The sequence below is a fragment of the Archocentrus centrarchus genome, chromosome 17, assembly GCF_007364275.1.
Source record: "Archocentrus centrarchus isolate MPI-CPG fArcCen1 chromosome 17, fArcCen1, whole genome shotgun sequence".
NCBI classification, from domain to species: domain Eukaryota; kingdom Metazoa; phylum Chordata; class Actinopteri; order Cichliformes; family Cichlidae; genus Archocentrus; species Archocentrus centrarchus.
In genome coordinates, this window is record NC_044362.1 from 9,216,644 (window position 1) to 9,231,525 (window position 14,882).

Below are 14,882 nucleotides of genomic sequence, written 5' to 3' on the forward strand. Positions count from 1 at the left end.
TTCACTTGTAGCAGTGATGATTTTAATTAATCATGAACTTCAGTGTTGTGATCAGACTTCAGTCTGAGCGTCTGTTTGGGTTTCTGTGCATATAATGCAAATTACAGCTGCAGCACATGTAAATTATCGGTGCAGATTAACGTCCTCTGCGTGACGGCGGTAGCGGCTCCCTTCGTATTCTCCTTCGTTTGATCTTCTCATCCTCTGTCTGATCTTTAATTGGTTCAGTCTGTTTTTGTCCACTTGTCTCTTAGCCAGGAAGAAGCTGATTATACCTGTGGGGAGGCCTATAATCCTGCACAGAGAGGAGAGACGGACTCAATCAGCAACATATATTTGTATAGCATTAATGACTCAGTCACACTAGAGTAAAAATAGGACAGCGACTAAGAAATATTTGTGGTTTCCCAGTGATTGAACGGAATTAGTTGTGGTGCCCAGTTGGTCGCCCAGAGGTTGAGCGTTCAACACTGTCAGCCTCTGGGTGACCACTCCAAACAACTGAAGCCTGACTCAGACCAGCTGCAATCACCCAGCCCTGGTTACACTCTGCTGTGGACAGATTGGTGAAGGTTTAAGTAATTGCCGTCTTTATAAAAGCAGACAAATTGCTAACACGCTGCAATCGATCTGTCTGTCCCGATGAGTACAGCTTGCCTCAAATGTGTCTCTTTGCAATAGGGGACTCGTGCTGAGCACCTGTGTCATTTTACAGTTAAATTGCTGTCCGGCAGCAGCTACGTCACTATTCTTGGAGAAATTTCTGTTTCAGATCCATGAGGTTCTGTCTGGACTCTGAATGGAAGTAGTTAATCTGATGGCATTTCTGTCAATGTCGATGACAAGAGATTTGTGACTTTGACTGATTAATCAGTTAATCGCTGTATTATCACAAACTGCATGTGATCACCAACTTGACCCCATTCGATCACAAACGGATTGCAGACTGACTCCATCTTTATCACTATCCCCCTGCACCAAAGTTACTTTGAGGACAGCAACTGACTTGAGTCGCTGCAGGCCTGGTCCATCATTGTAGCAACCATTTCAAAGGCAACCACAAGTTCATTGCACACAGATGCAATTATTTTGGTCCAACCAGTGTTTTCCCTAGTGTGATTGCAGCACACTGAAACAAACTATTGGACTCAAGAATGGAAAGCATGTGCTATGATAATGATAAGTACTGCATCCAAGAAAGTCAGCTATACATCTGTGAACACAGTTACACTAGAATAATAGTAATAATATCCCTGTATAGAAACTCAAACTCTTTGCTAGCAGAGTTTACACTAGAACTAGAAAAGTTCTGCATTTTCCAAGCGTCTGAATCGATCTCAAGTCACTGCCTGCAATCACAGTGCTAAAATACTTACTTAGAGCCCCTGGACTGCATAAAATAGCTGTAATTCCTTGACTTTTACACTGTTCCTGGTTGTATGTATGTTCAGTGGTGTAGCTTCGAGACATTTCTCGCAGGTTTTGGTTAAAAGATGCTTTACCAGGCATAGCCGATTTTCGTCATTGGGTTCTTGGCTTTTCTCTTGGGGATGTACTCGGGACCCTCCCGTTCCTCCGCCTCCTCCTGGGCTCTCCCTCCGTCGCTGCTCCTCTGTGACACCATCCTGGAGCAGACGTACAGCCGCAGGCTAGGACGCACCGCCTGGGTTTCACTGCTCTGTGTGAGCAGCCACCGGCCGGGGATCAGGTGCGTACCTGTGGGACAAATTAAACTATCACTGGAAATCTGACTTACGTTTCCTCTGCGACCAGGTCAATACGAGGGCTCCAGTGCAAAACCACAACATGTAAAACGTTATTTACAGAAATAACTTCCACAGTTATCGCCACCCGATAACAAATATGCTAGTTTAATAAATCCTTTTGTGTTGCAACATGAATAAAACTAATCTTTTACCTTTCAATGCTGTCCTGGCTACTCTCAGTGAGGACGCCGCCATGTTGGTTGCGTAACTGCTAATTGAGCATGCGCAGTGGCACTAATAGACTGAAACTGCTGCCATCTAGTGGTCGTTATGAGCACAGCATGAAGCAAATTTGGGTTTGTCAACATTTATTGAACCAACAATTCATTTACTCAAAGTCATAATTATAATACAAAAAACACTTTAAGCCATGGAAGGAAGCCATATATAAGTATAAATACTTATAATATTTATAGTTATTGAAAACCACAATAAACTAAGTCAAAGAGAGGTGAACAAACAGCTGGAGAAGAGGGCAGCATATTTACATCTTTAAGAGCCACAAAACTTTATCTTTGTACAGTAGAGAAACTCAAAATAACAGCATCTCCAATGCCTCCATTATGTCTGTGGTACATATGAGCATTAAACACATTCTGAACAACAACTCTTGTCCTAAGACTCGAGAAAGCGGAGATCAACATCAGTGAGGGTTTGCAGGAGGAGTTCAGTCTTCCAGGATGTAGTTGGGGTTTACAACCAGAACAGCTTCTTCTTCTGTGCTTGCAGACTCTGAACCCTTCAGCCCAGCCTGAGACAGCTGGATGAGGATGTGATCCTTGAGGAAGAGATTCATGCAGGAGTTATTGTAAATGAATACATCTACAGTTGGCGAATCACTGCAAATTTAAAAATAAAATAAAACAGAGACTTACATAGTGCACCAGCCTGTGGATGACCTTTTCTATCAGACCCTTCTTATTGATGAGCTCCTCCTCAGAGTCGATCTCTGACTCGATCTCCTTCAGATACCAGTTCACCACGGAACTTTTCTTCAGGTCCTCCTCCTCCTCAGCTGCAACACGAACAGCAAGAAAAATGTAAGAAACAATGTTAAAAGCGATAGCGCGGATAACAAATTAAGGTGGAAAACGCCTCTTACCGTCCTCTGCTCTGCGCAGATGTAGGACCAGCAGGTTGGAGATGCGTTTGTACTCAGCGAAAGACAGGCGAAGAGAGGGTTTGGGCTGGCCGCTGGGCTCAGCGTGGCCATTCACACCATCGACATGACCATTAATTCCATTAGCAAGGCCGTCAACACCATCCACATGACCGTTGACTCCATTTGGGATGTTGTTACCTGCAGAGACAAGTTTACATTAAATCAACACTGGTGATGGACAGTTTGATTTAATGTATTCTCTACATTTCCATTTGTGCATTATTACCTTCTTCTTGCTGCTGCTCCTCCTCCTCCTCCAGTTCTTCCTCTGGCTCCAGGTTGACGTCCGGCGTCTCGACTCTGATGATAGATTTGTTCAAAAGACGGAACGCTTCCTTCACGTGTTTGGGCTGAACCTAGAAGCATGGAGTAAAAGGAAAAGCCAGATTTGGTATAATATAAGATGCATGTGAGGAGTCACAGTGATTCACAGTCTGGCCTTTTATTTTGAAAGGATGCTTTTTTTCTTTTAAAGGCAAGTTAAACTGACTCTTGTAGTATTAAATTTGACCCCAATTGCTCAGTATCTTGTTTGCTATGTGCCAAGTTTCATGTTGCATGCAGTAAGTAAACCTTGTGTGTGTTTTTGTACGTACTTCGTCGCAGCAGTGCATACGTGCCATGGCCTCTGAGAGGCGGATCATGCTCTCCAGCTGTCGCACAGTGATCCTCCAGGCAGACTTGGACACACCCCCTGAGCCGTCACGCTGGCGGAGACGCTTGTACTGTTCGACGATGAACTCTTCTGATTCGCTGGAGATCTACGGAAGCCCAACGGTTCATTTAAAGCACACGTGTAAACAGCAAAATCTGAATTGCTGGTGTCGCTGCGTGCAGACACTCACAAACCCACCTTGGGTTTGAACTGCCTGGCGAAGAGCAGGTATCTGCGGATCTCATCCAGAGAGTACAGTCTGTCCACTGACTCCTCCACACGGGAGTGCAGATCCACGATGCGCCTGGCGATGGCGTAGTCTGTCACCTAGGATACACAGATTTTTAGCTGCAGTATTTAACTAAGTCACCATAAATAAAGGGAACATAAAGCTCAGCCACTGAGCACAGCATGCTGAGACAGTACCTCATTGCACTCATCCACCAGGATGAAGAAGAGGTCAAAGCGGCTCATGATGGGGGCGGTCAGGTTGACGTTCTGCTTCAGACTCTTGCTGCGGTCGTAGCGTCCACTGACGGGGTTGGCAGCAGCCAGGATGGATGTGCGAGCGTTCAGGGTAGCCTGAGAGAAGAGGAGGAACGATCTGGTTATTCTACTGTAACCTAATTTGATAGCAGTGCACCTTCTGCTTGGACTGCGTAATGTGAGTGTTTAAAGTTTAACAGTGGAGCGTTTTGAAAGCCTAAGTGTCACAGTCGCTGAGGCGGACGGGTCACCTTGACTCCAGCTTTGGTGATGCTGATGGTCTGCTGCTCCATGGCTTCGTGGATGGCCACCTGATCCTTGATGTCCATCTTATCAAACTCGTCAATGCAGCAAACACCCTGAAACCAAACCAATTAACCACTGTTAATTGCACTAAATATATAAAAAAAAAAAAAAAAAAAAAAGTAAAAATACGTCCTTTGCTGCCCTTCAGAACTCGTGATACTCACATTGTCAGCAAGCATCAGAGCTCCAGCCTCGATGACAAACTCATGGGACTCCTCGTCTCGGACCACGGCTGCTGTCAGACCTGCAGCACTGCTGGCCTTACCGCTGGTGTACACCGCTCTGGGACTGAACTCCTCCACATGCCTGCAAACATACACACGTTTAAAAATCACAGTTTTCACTCTCGGGTGTGTGAACAACACATTCGCTACAGCAAAGAGAACACTAAAGTCTTTGTGACAGGAGGCAGAATAAAATCTCAAATATTTACAAACACTTCATAAAAAAGCAAATCAGTGAAGGCATTAATTGTGTTACACACTTGAGGAACTGGCTCTTTGCAGTACTCGGGTCTCCCACGATGCACACGTTAATGTCTCCTCTCAGCGAGGTCCCCTCCATGGTCGTCTTGGGAACGCCTCCGAAGAGCATCAGCAGGATGCCGCGCTTCACCTCATCATTACCTGCACCATCAAGTCACAGCTTTAACAAAGAACTACGAGAGCGTCCACCGTTACAGGACAGACTCAACGGAGGTCCGATCACTGACCGTGGATGGTGGGGAAGAGGCTGGTGCACAGGTTGTGATACAGGTTCTTGTCCTGGCTCATCTCAAACACTTTCTCCCACTCCTTCTCCGTCATCTGGCTCTTGATGCTTTCAGCGGTCTGCTCCTCCTCCCGTAGCTCCTTACCACCAAACTGCAATAAAGAAGACACACGTTTGTAATTGGATGGGAAGATTTGGAACTCGGCTGCATTTTTAGTCCTGGAGCGAGTTTCTTACTCGTGGGTTGGTGGGGGCCACGTTGCAGGCCAGGAAGGCCAGTCTGTATGACAGCTCTCTGACTCCTAGAGCTTTCAGTCCCCTCAAACCCTCAGAGTCAAAGCCCTGAGGACCTCCTGCTACACGGGTACTGGTCTCTGCTCGCACACCTGGAGGTGACAAAGAGGCAGTCATGAAAAACCAAAAACCACCACAAGACAATTTTGTTCATTACTGATTATTATGAAAAAATATATATACCTGGAGTGCTGAGCTGAGACACATCTGGCACGACAATGAGGGTCCCAGTGAAGTCACAGCGGTCTCCAGCCTGAGCCGTCTCCACAGCCTCTGCCCTCAGGATGATCTCAAGGGAGCGTGGGATGGAACCGCGAGGCAGCTCCGCCTGCGTCTCCTGGATACGCACCTGAACACAGACAGGCATCAGCCTCAGTCAGAAAACTCAGGGCTCGAGTTCACGTTATTCCAAGCAAGCACGCCTCAGTTACCTTCTGAAAGTCGATGAACTTGGATTTGTGTGTGTCGAGGTGGAAGCGGGAGCGGTTGTTGCAGACGGGGTTTCTGCAGATGGTCGGAGGGGAGTATTTGAACTGCTGAGGGACATCTTTGATCACCGCCTGGCAGTCCAAGCACAGGAAGGTACCGCTCACCTGCACCAAGCAAGGCAGATGGAGTTTAATGATAAAAAGACAAGTTTAATTGGACTTTTGTGTCCTCTTCACTGATCTAAATAGCTCACCAGTTCAGGGTGGACTGGGTGCGTCCTCACCACCTGACCGCTGATTCTCACCAGGCTACCAATACGCATGGAAGACAACTCACGGATCCTATGTTTAACACAGGAAAAGAGACTTTACATTTACTTTCTCATTTCTACAGCCACGACTAGGAAACTAAACACTGAAGGAATCTAGATGGATTAACAGCGGTCCAGGCAAGAGAAAAATAATCATATTTGGACTGTCCCTTTAAGAGATGTACATGGTGGTCTTACTTGTGTCTGGTGGGCAGATCTTCTATAGCCATGTAGAACTCTTTGTTGAGAGGAACATTCCCATGATCCCGAGCAAAGTTGCGTACTGCTCTGCAGAGGTAGGGATACACTCTGGAAACAGAGAATCCCTCAGGTTAGCCCACTGCTGGTTACTCCGCAGCTTTACACGTCACATCAAATTGCAGCAGAGCATTTTCCCAATTCAGTATTCAAATTAGAGATCAGGAAAATATGGTACCCATGACTCGGTGGTCAAGTGGTCTGCTCACCTGTAGTACTCCTCCTGGATGGTTGTGGCCAGTTCCTGGTTGAAGCCCTCCAAGTCAGTGAAGCTTACCAGCAGAGTGTTTCTCTCAGGCCTGATCAGCTCCTCGGCCTCCCGGACATACTTCACCTCCCCATCCCCGGTCTGAAATCTGCACAGTGACACAGGAAACGAGAAAACTAAGAAAAGCAGTAAAAATACGCTAACAGCAGCCGATCAAAACAGCCAGCGATCCATACAATTACTGATTAAAAGAGTGGTGCCATGCCAGCAAGTCTTGCCGAGCACGTTTCGACCGACAACAAGACAATAAAACCTGATGATGCAAAACTTACTCCTCTAAGAAAGCCTGGAATAACTTCTGGCACTTCTCAGCCAGCTCGTCCTTCACCATCGCCCCGGCATTCTCCGCGGTGGCTGTGGCGACATCCATGCTGCAACGCTATCACACTGCGATAGGAAAAGAGTCGAAAACTGTTTGCAAATCACACAGACGAGCTGCTCCTCTCCACACTGTCAAGCACGGCACGCTCAGATCCGGACAACAGAGCCCGGTTTCGCGCGAAAAGCGAGACCACGTGATGTTTGGCGCGCCGCTTTTGACCAATCTGCGACGCTCTGGAAAGATTCCTGAGTTTGTAGCCAATTAGAGGCGACAACGTAAATTGGGGCAGGGTCATTTCGTCCTTTCCCGCGTTACGCTCCCTGTGCTAACCAGTAAAGTTCAGAGGAGGAACAAACAGCGAGGAAAAGGGTTCAAAACTGTTAGACACGCGTGCACAGAGCTGACCAATCCTTTCTCGAGCACGTGCATTGTGTTATAGTTATAGAAGCATTAAAGACGAGGTCCTACCTACCAGATGTTAAACCTGAAACTGCGGTGGGCTGGCTATAAATGCAGTTGAACTGACAGTGGCAGTGAGGATAGCACTTGAGCCTTTGCTGGCTAAAATGTTTAGGCGCTTCATCTTCTTCTTTCAGCTGCTCCCGTTAGGTGTCGCCACAGTCGATCTTCCACCTCCATCTCACCCTGTCCCTATCATCCTCCTCTGTCACACCAGTCTACATCCACAAATCTTCCCTGCGGTTTTCCTCTTCTCCTCTTTTCTAGCAGTTCCATATTCAACCTCCTTTATCCAGTATATCCACTTTCCCCTCCTCTGCACATGGCCAATCCATCTCAGCCTTGCCTCTCTAACTTTGTCTCCTCTCCAAAGTGCTCAGCCTGAGCTGTCCCTCAGATGCACTCATTTCCTGTCTTTTTGTCAGTGCCATCATCTCCAAACCATACATCACAGCTGGTCTCACTATCATCTTGTAAACCTTTACAGTGTCGTCTGCAAACCCACAGTCCTGTTTGTGCCTGACGTCTTCTGTTAAACTGTCCATCACCACTGCAAACAAGAAGATACTCAGAGCTGATCCCTGATGTAATCCCACCTCCACCTTTAACCCTGTCACTCCCACCGCACACCTTACCACTGTCTCACTGTCCTCATACATGTCCTGCACCACCCTCACATATGTCTCTGCCACTCCTGACTTAGCCTAGCTTTCAACAACTCTTTCCCACAGATTCATGGTACGACTCATCAGCTTTATTATAGTTGCCACAGCTCTGCACATCAGCCTTGTTCATGAAACTCAGTACCAGTCAGACCACTCAGTGCACTTTATAAGCATACATCTTGTGTTTTTGTTGAATATTATTTTATAAAGTATGACTCAGATTTGTGAGGTGAAGGGAGTAGAGTTACAAGTATGTAGTCAAAACTGTGCAGAGGAGAAAACACACTAGCATCAGTGTTGCCATTTTGATACAACCTTAAATGTACAGTCAGTGTGTGCAGTGTGACCACTGGAGGGCAGTGAACACTCATGTTTCTGCATGTTTTTAGTTTACTTGTCAGCTCATGCTGTGCATTTATTTTCAAAGTATTATCTGCCGCAGAGATGATGCTATCCATGACATGGAGCAGGATTATATTTTATTTCTAAAAGTACAATATTACTACAGTTTCTACAGATAGCAAATAATGCAATTTTCCAAAGATCATATTTCTTTTTTGTAGTTTTGTGCTGTGAGCAGAAAGACACAACTCCCAACTGAATGGCAAACATTGCTCTGCGTGTCCTTGTTGTGTACGTTTGTTCTGCTATGTTGCTGAAGTGGTGTTAAATCTGAGCTATTGGACTGCAGACATGTACTGTTTGATTTAAGGGTGTGACGTCTTTAGTGAAAGTTTGGAGCATGGGTTTGTAACTACAGGTGAAGTTCCTAAAGACTGTTAAACCGGGGAAATGAGATGTCCAGGTGGGACAGAAACTCCTCAGACACAGCTGAGGGATTACATCCATGTTGCAGAAAGCCATCACACTGCCTCCTTCTTTGTGTTGTCATGTGGTTCTTCATCCAGATGGGAAAAAAAATGCTATTGTGAACATGTATTCATTTCAGCTATGGGAAAGTATACTCTATGGGAAAAAAAAAAAATCACAACTGCAATTCATGATCCAGCTGACCGGAGAAGCTGTTGTAGCCAAATGAACCCACCGCCTTATGAGCACTTTTTGATAGTCAAACAGAGCCTTTGTTGGGAACGGCGCCTGAAGAGCCCCCAGAGACAGTAATCGCAACTGGCTTTCCCACTTTAATCTCTTTGGACAGTGGGAGTGAACTGTGGCTTTTATGACAGAAGCTTCTTGAAATTCTGCTTATTGAGAAAATTTAATTAAAAGAGGTCTGTATTAGAATGACTTTGAGAGAGCAGTGGAGGAAGTTATTTGTTCATTTGGGGGGGGGGGGGGGGGGGGGGGGGGGGGGGGGGGGGAGACAAATAAGCAAACTACTCATGGGGAGAAAAGTAGAGCCAAACTGCCTGCAACCCCCAGGGCCAAGTGGACGTGACTATGTGCTGTAATAGCTGAAAATAAGTCATAAAGAGAAGTCTAAAACACTTTGAGCAGTCACTAAGACTACAAAATATCTCATGTAAAGTACAAGCATGTTTTATATGGTAATAACACAGATATAAAAGGATTTAAGCGTTTTTATATGTATATACAGTTTATTGTGTTTGTGTAATTGTTTAATACACTTTAATGAATTCATAAAATGCCTTTAGAGCTGCTTTGCAGTGCCATAATGCTGTGGTGTAGTATGTGTTCTTCAACTGCTCTAAATCACAGCTTTAGTTTTAAGGTCAGTCTGTTGGTCAAAAACACTGACATGAGAATCTCTAACATGTTTGTCTTAAGATGCCTTTCAGTTTAGGGTTGAAGCACCCAAAGGAAACCCATGCAAAACACTACCATGCAAACTGCACACAAAGTCCACAGTGAGCAGAGCTCAGTCCCAAGACCACCTGTCAGGGCAAACGTTCATTTCTGCTCTATTATTCTATTAATTTCTATTTTTGTTCCCACATCATTCTCACGTCTCCACCTGCTGAAGTCAATACAAACATCAGCCAGCAGGCTATTGGTTTCACCTGTCACATTGTATTAATCCACCAGGAAAAAAGCAGGAAGTCATTGTGAGCCATTTGGATGCAACCCAGTCTCCCTCTCTCTTTATTTCTGCTTTTGTCTTGACCTCTGCTTTTCCCACGATTGTTCGGCAGCAGGAAACCCAGTCGTGTCTGAATATGAGGGAACCTGACCATCTGTAGGCGAGCACACACACACACACACACACACACACACACACACACACACGTACTCACACATATCCACCACAACACAAGTGCTCTGATGGTTGATGAGAAGGACTTTTCACATAAGGTTTGAATTTGTATTTAAATAAGATATGGCAGAACTATCAATAATATTAATGCTCTATGGCATTATTACTACTAACGATTTTATATAAGCAGACCCGAATGCACGCTGCACTGCCTGTAGTAACACATTATTGTGGTATAGTAAAACTTAGTGTTGATATTGTGTAGATTTCTGGTAACTGGTGAGAAATAGTACAGTGGAGGAAAATATAAGCAGGATATGAAAGAGGAGAGGAAAAAGATGGTTTATAAAAGAGTTGTTTCCTGGTTTATTTGTATTCAGCTGCTGACACATTCTCATTGTTTCTTGTGTCTTTCTGTAAACTGGATGTAAAATTGCAGTGACTCAGCTTAAATGTTCACATGCATACAGTCACAGCTGTTCTTACGACTGTAGACTTACTTCACGCCCAGTCTTAGAACATCATTTGTGTGAAACACAAAGATAAGATGTAGGAGCCAAGCGGTGGATTGTTCCTGAGTCAGTAGACCTCAGTCAGGAATCAGTAGCCTCACCAGCTAGGATAATGAGTGTCTGTTGATAGAAATTAAAGTTGTAGGAGAGTCATAATGAGCGTGAGACATGGCACTCAAAGAATCCTGAGTTGAAATCCACTAAGTGACCCAGAAGCCTGGATATGCAGCTGACTAATCAGCAGCAACTGTGGGATGCTCTCATGTCACCACGGATCAAACTTTCTGAGGAATGTTTCCAGCACCGTGTTGAATCTGTGAAGAATAAAATCAGATCTGATGGCAAAAAGAGTCTATCCTGGTACAATACAGTTTCCTCTCTGTTTTTAATGCAGTTATGTCCTGCTGACTATTCAAATTCATTTATCACTTCAAGATAACTGCCCAAATAAGTGTCCAAAGGCGTTTCAACACAGATGCCAAGACTTACTCCGAGAAAGACTGAGCTTTTTAATGCACTGTCTTTGGTGTTGCAGTAGGCATGCTAGTGAGCTAACATAAAGTTAAAGTTATCTTCCTTATGCTAACCATTTCAATGCTAGGCATCATTTAAATGCTAAACATTAGCATGCTCACAATAATAATGCTAGCATGCTAATGTTTAGCAAATATGTTTTTACATTTTGAACATCTTTAATTCAAATAGACTGAGATCAAATACAACTTATTTATCCCAAACATCATTTATTACAGCAGTTAAAAAATGAACCCAAACACAATAAATATATAACCACTAGGTTAAATACATAATTAGCATTTTGGAATTATAGCATTTAGTAATTATACTAGACAAATACTGTAAAAGATACAAAAAATCCTTTACAGGCCTGCTGTCTGTGAGTGGAAACAAAGTAATGGAACTAAAAGGGCCTAGATGAAGATTCAGGGGCTCTTCATCGTCATTTATCTTCTGCTGACCATGAATGTCTTTGCAAATGTTAACTGCAAGTAATAGATTTACTTTTATAAGAAGGTACAAGCCTAAGGATCTGGAGCACTAAAACTCAACAAAAAAAGTCAGTATGGTATTTATATCTTCCACCTTTACACCTGGTTATTTGTGAAGCTTGTTCAGGTCTTTGAAATCCTTCATTGTGAATGATTTAGTTTGTGAGTGCAGAGCTGCTCCACTGTCTGATTGTTTTAGCTGCTTGTTTTTCCTAAAATGAGCCACAGGAAGTCTTTCCTGTTTTGAATACACTATGAATAGAAGTGAACTGTGTGTGTGTGTGTGTGTGTGTGTGTGTGTGTGTGTGTGTGTGTGTGTGTGTGTGTGTGTGTGTGTGTGTGTGTGTGTGTGTGTGCAGGCGCATGTTGGGGTGTGCGTGTTAATGTGTGAATGCTTCAGTGTGTCTGGGAGAGATGCAGGGAGGATGCAGTATATAAAAGGTCTTCTTTCATTTCTGCACACATTTCTACAGATATACACTGGGAGCAAATAAAAGGATGCAGCAGTAGTGATGTGCACCTCAGCATGCTGCCACAGAGTTAAATGTAATCATGGAGCCGACTTACTGTATTTTTCCTTTCTGTGTCTCTCACAGCTCTCCTCCTCATCCTCTCCTCGTCTTCACTCCAGGAAACAGGACACAGCAAACTTCCAGCTTCTGTTTCTCTCACTTCCAAGTGGAAGTTGGTATGTGGGAAGCACTTGTGCATTAAGGTACTGGAAAAATGGACCTCCTGACCCCCTCATGCTCCCTTCTTTCTCATGTAAAAGCAGCAAACTGTTTATATCATCAGCATAAATCTTACCTGCACCCCCAAAAGACTGACGCAAAAACATCAACACACACCCCCCTCACTCACGCATGCACACACACACACACACGCTTGTGCATTATCACACCACACCTTGTTATCACATGTTGCATCTTAAAAAGCCTGGTTTCATTTTTCAAAAGACCTTTGTTGTGTTCATGCTCTGGATCAGTGGATTCAGATGGTACACAGCTGAATGATAATGAATCAAAATGTAGGGATACAAGCTGATAATAAAGCACGCAACACACCAACTAATGGGTTTTTTTTTTGTTTGTTTAAAGTCTGTGCCAGAAAACACCCCTGACTTGAAACGTCGGGACAAAAGCAGTTATCATCTGGCAATTAAGACCAAAGACATTTGATTCAGGCTTGTTCTTCCTATTCCACTTTTCCTGTCTCTTTCCAGTGTGCGGTTTTGCGATAACACTGTATTGCCATCATCCCCTCTTCTCATTAGCTAGCTGGGCACCAATTTAATTGTGTAGTTGGGGGTTTTAATGATTTGTATCTCACCCGTTGAGAGAACGAGCTGATGGTGGAACTAGTTGTGGTTGAGTGATTGTGTAAACCAGAAATTCACAGTTTCATACAGGAAGGTACATAAAAAAAGACCCATTCACAGCTTATTTAGTAATTTTTTTTATTACAAACATCTACAACAGTATGAAAGCACACACACACACACACATAACACTATTTACAAAAGATACCCCAAAAATGAGGGAGAAGACAAGTCATGAACCAGCAGACTGCTCCTTACTCTCTCATATATACATATACACACAATACATTCACATCAACAACAGATGCAAATACTAGCTGGAATGTAAACTGGAAGACTCGGACTCTGTGGTTGTTGAGGTCCCAGGGCGTCTTCGTGGTAAAACCTTCAAACTTGAGGCCCGGCTCAGAGTGAGGGCTCTGCGGGCTGAATTCTTGAACCCGGCCCCCAGGAAGGCATACAGCAGTGGGTTCAGGCAGCAGTGAGCGAATGCCATAGGCTCAGCCACTGCCAGCCACACGCCTAAAGCAGCTTCCAGCCTGCAGCTGCGTGGCAGGACATCCAAGCGCAGCAGAGCGTCCACAGAAATGCCCGCTCCATAAGGGAGCCAGCACACAAAGAAGCAGAGCACCAGTGCGATGGTAGTCCTGACCGCCCGTCGCTTCTGCCTTTGGCCCCCTAGTGGGCCTCGGGTCAGCCTGGTGACAATGACACAGTAACACACCAGGAGCACCAGTCCGGGGATCACCAGACCCACCAGTACGAGCTGGAGGTGGAAGACTGCAACCCAGAGAGGAGCATTGTCTTCTGGGTAGAATCTCTGGCACAGAGTGGACCCCTCTCCTCCTTCCTGAGTGCGGGCAAATATAAAGTCTGGCACTGCCAGCAGGCCAGCAGGCAACCAGGCACCTTCAGGGAGGAAGAAGAAGATAAGTGAGGGACTGATCAGAAAAGAAGACTAACAGAAGGCAGAGCAGCCTTTTGATACTCACCTACATACACCAGCTTGTGAGCCAGCAGCTGCCTCAGCCCACTGGTGTTGGTGTCTGTGGCTCGGACCACTGCGAGGTACCGGTCCAAGCTGATGAATGCCAGGATGAGCACGCTGCCATACAGGTTGACCGTGTAGATCACATGCACTCCAATGCAGGTGGCTGCTCCGAAACGCCAGTCAGCCAAAGCTGCATCCACCGCCCAGAATGGCAGAGCCAGAACAAAGAGGAGATCAGCAGCAGAGAGATGCAGGCGGTACCAGTCTGTGAGGCTGCATTTCGACCTGTAGACAGAAAAACGGAATCACATTTATGCTCCTTTCCCACCTCTCAACAATTCATTGAAGACAAAGCTTCAACCATCAGTCACTCATCCTCTCACCTGCGTTGGCAGCCCAGTACTAGGACAACCAAGCCGTTTCCAGTGATGCCCAGAATGAAGATAAGGGCATAAACAACAGGCAAGAACACTTGCTGAAACTCAGCAGTCATCACATGCTCCACACCACAGGGCTCCTCCAGATCCTCCCCAAAGTCCCCAGACCCAGACCCAGATCCAGAGCCTGTGTCATTGTAGTCATATTCCACGACGATGTGCTAGAGACAGATGATAAATAATGATTAGAGAGAAGGCAATCACAGATTTGTGAACAGAGTTAAAAGTTTCCATGCTTGGTTATATGAGCTCTACCTCATAGTAGGACATGATGGAGATGGCTGCTCTCCTTTGTAGAGTGAAGCTGAGCTTTCTGTTTGCTGGGGTTAAATAGCTGTTTTCATGCTCCT

General features: G+C 45.1%; 2 protein-coding genes across 2 annotated transcripts; both read right to left on the reverse strand.

The window, feature by feature from the left end:
• Positions 1-2,057: 2,057 nt before the first annotated feature.
• On the reverse strand, positions 2,058-7,129 carry mcm6 (minichromosome maintenance complex component 6). Its single transcript, XM_030752186.1, has 18 exons — positions 6,918-7,129; positions 6,587-6,733; positions 6,318-6,428; positions 6,063-6,150; positions 5,812-5,973; positions 5,564-5,729; positions 5,324-5,472; positions 5,088-5,238; positions 4,860-5,001; positions 4,540-4,681; positions 4,321-4,428; positions 4,010-4,165; positions 3,782-3,910; positions 3,525-3,689; positions 3,155-3,284; positions 2,869-3,066; positions 2,642-2,781; positions 2,058-2,544 (listed from the first exon to the last, which is right to left on the reverse strand). Exons 1-18 carry the CDS (start codon positions 7,013-7,015, stop codon positions 2,434-2,436), a joined length of 2,493 nt encoding a protein of 830 aa, XP_030608046.1. The 5' UTR covers positions 7,016-7,129; the 3' UTR covers positions 2,058-2,433.
• A 6,151-nt stretch (positions 7,130-13,280) lies between these two features.
• Positions 13,281-14,835, reverse strand: LOC115796030 (C-X-C chemokine receptor type 4-like). The gene is made up of 4 exons (XM_030752231.1): positions 14,788-14,835; positions 14,479-14,693; positions 14,097-14,380; positions 13,281-14,013 (listed from the first exon to the last, which is right to left on the reverse strand). The coding sequence occupies exons 1-4, from the start codon at positions 14,800-14,802 to the stop codon at positions 13,418-13,420; spliced, it is 1,110 nt and encodes a 369-aa protein (XP_030608091.1). The 5' UTR covers positions 14,803-14,835; the 3' UTR covers positions 13,281-13,417.
• Positions 14,836-14,882: the final 47 nt, after the last annotated feature.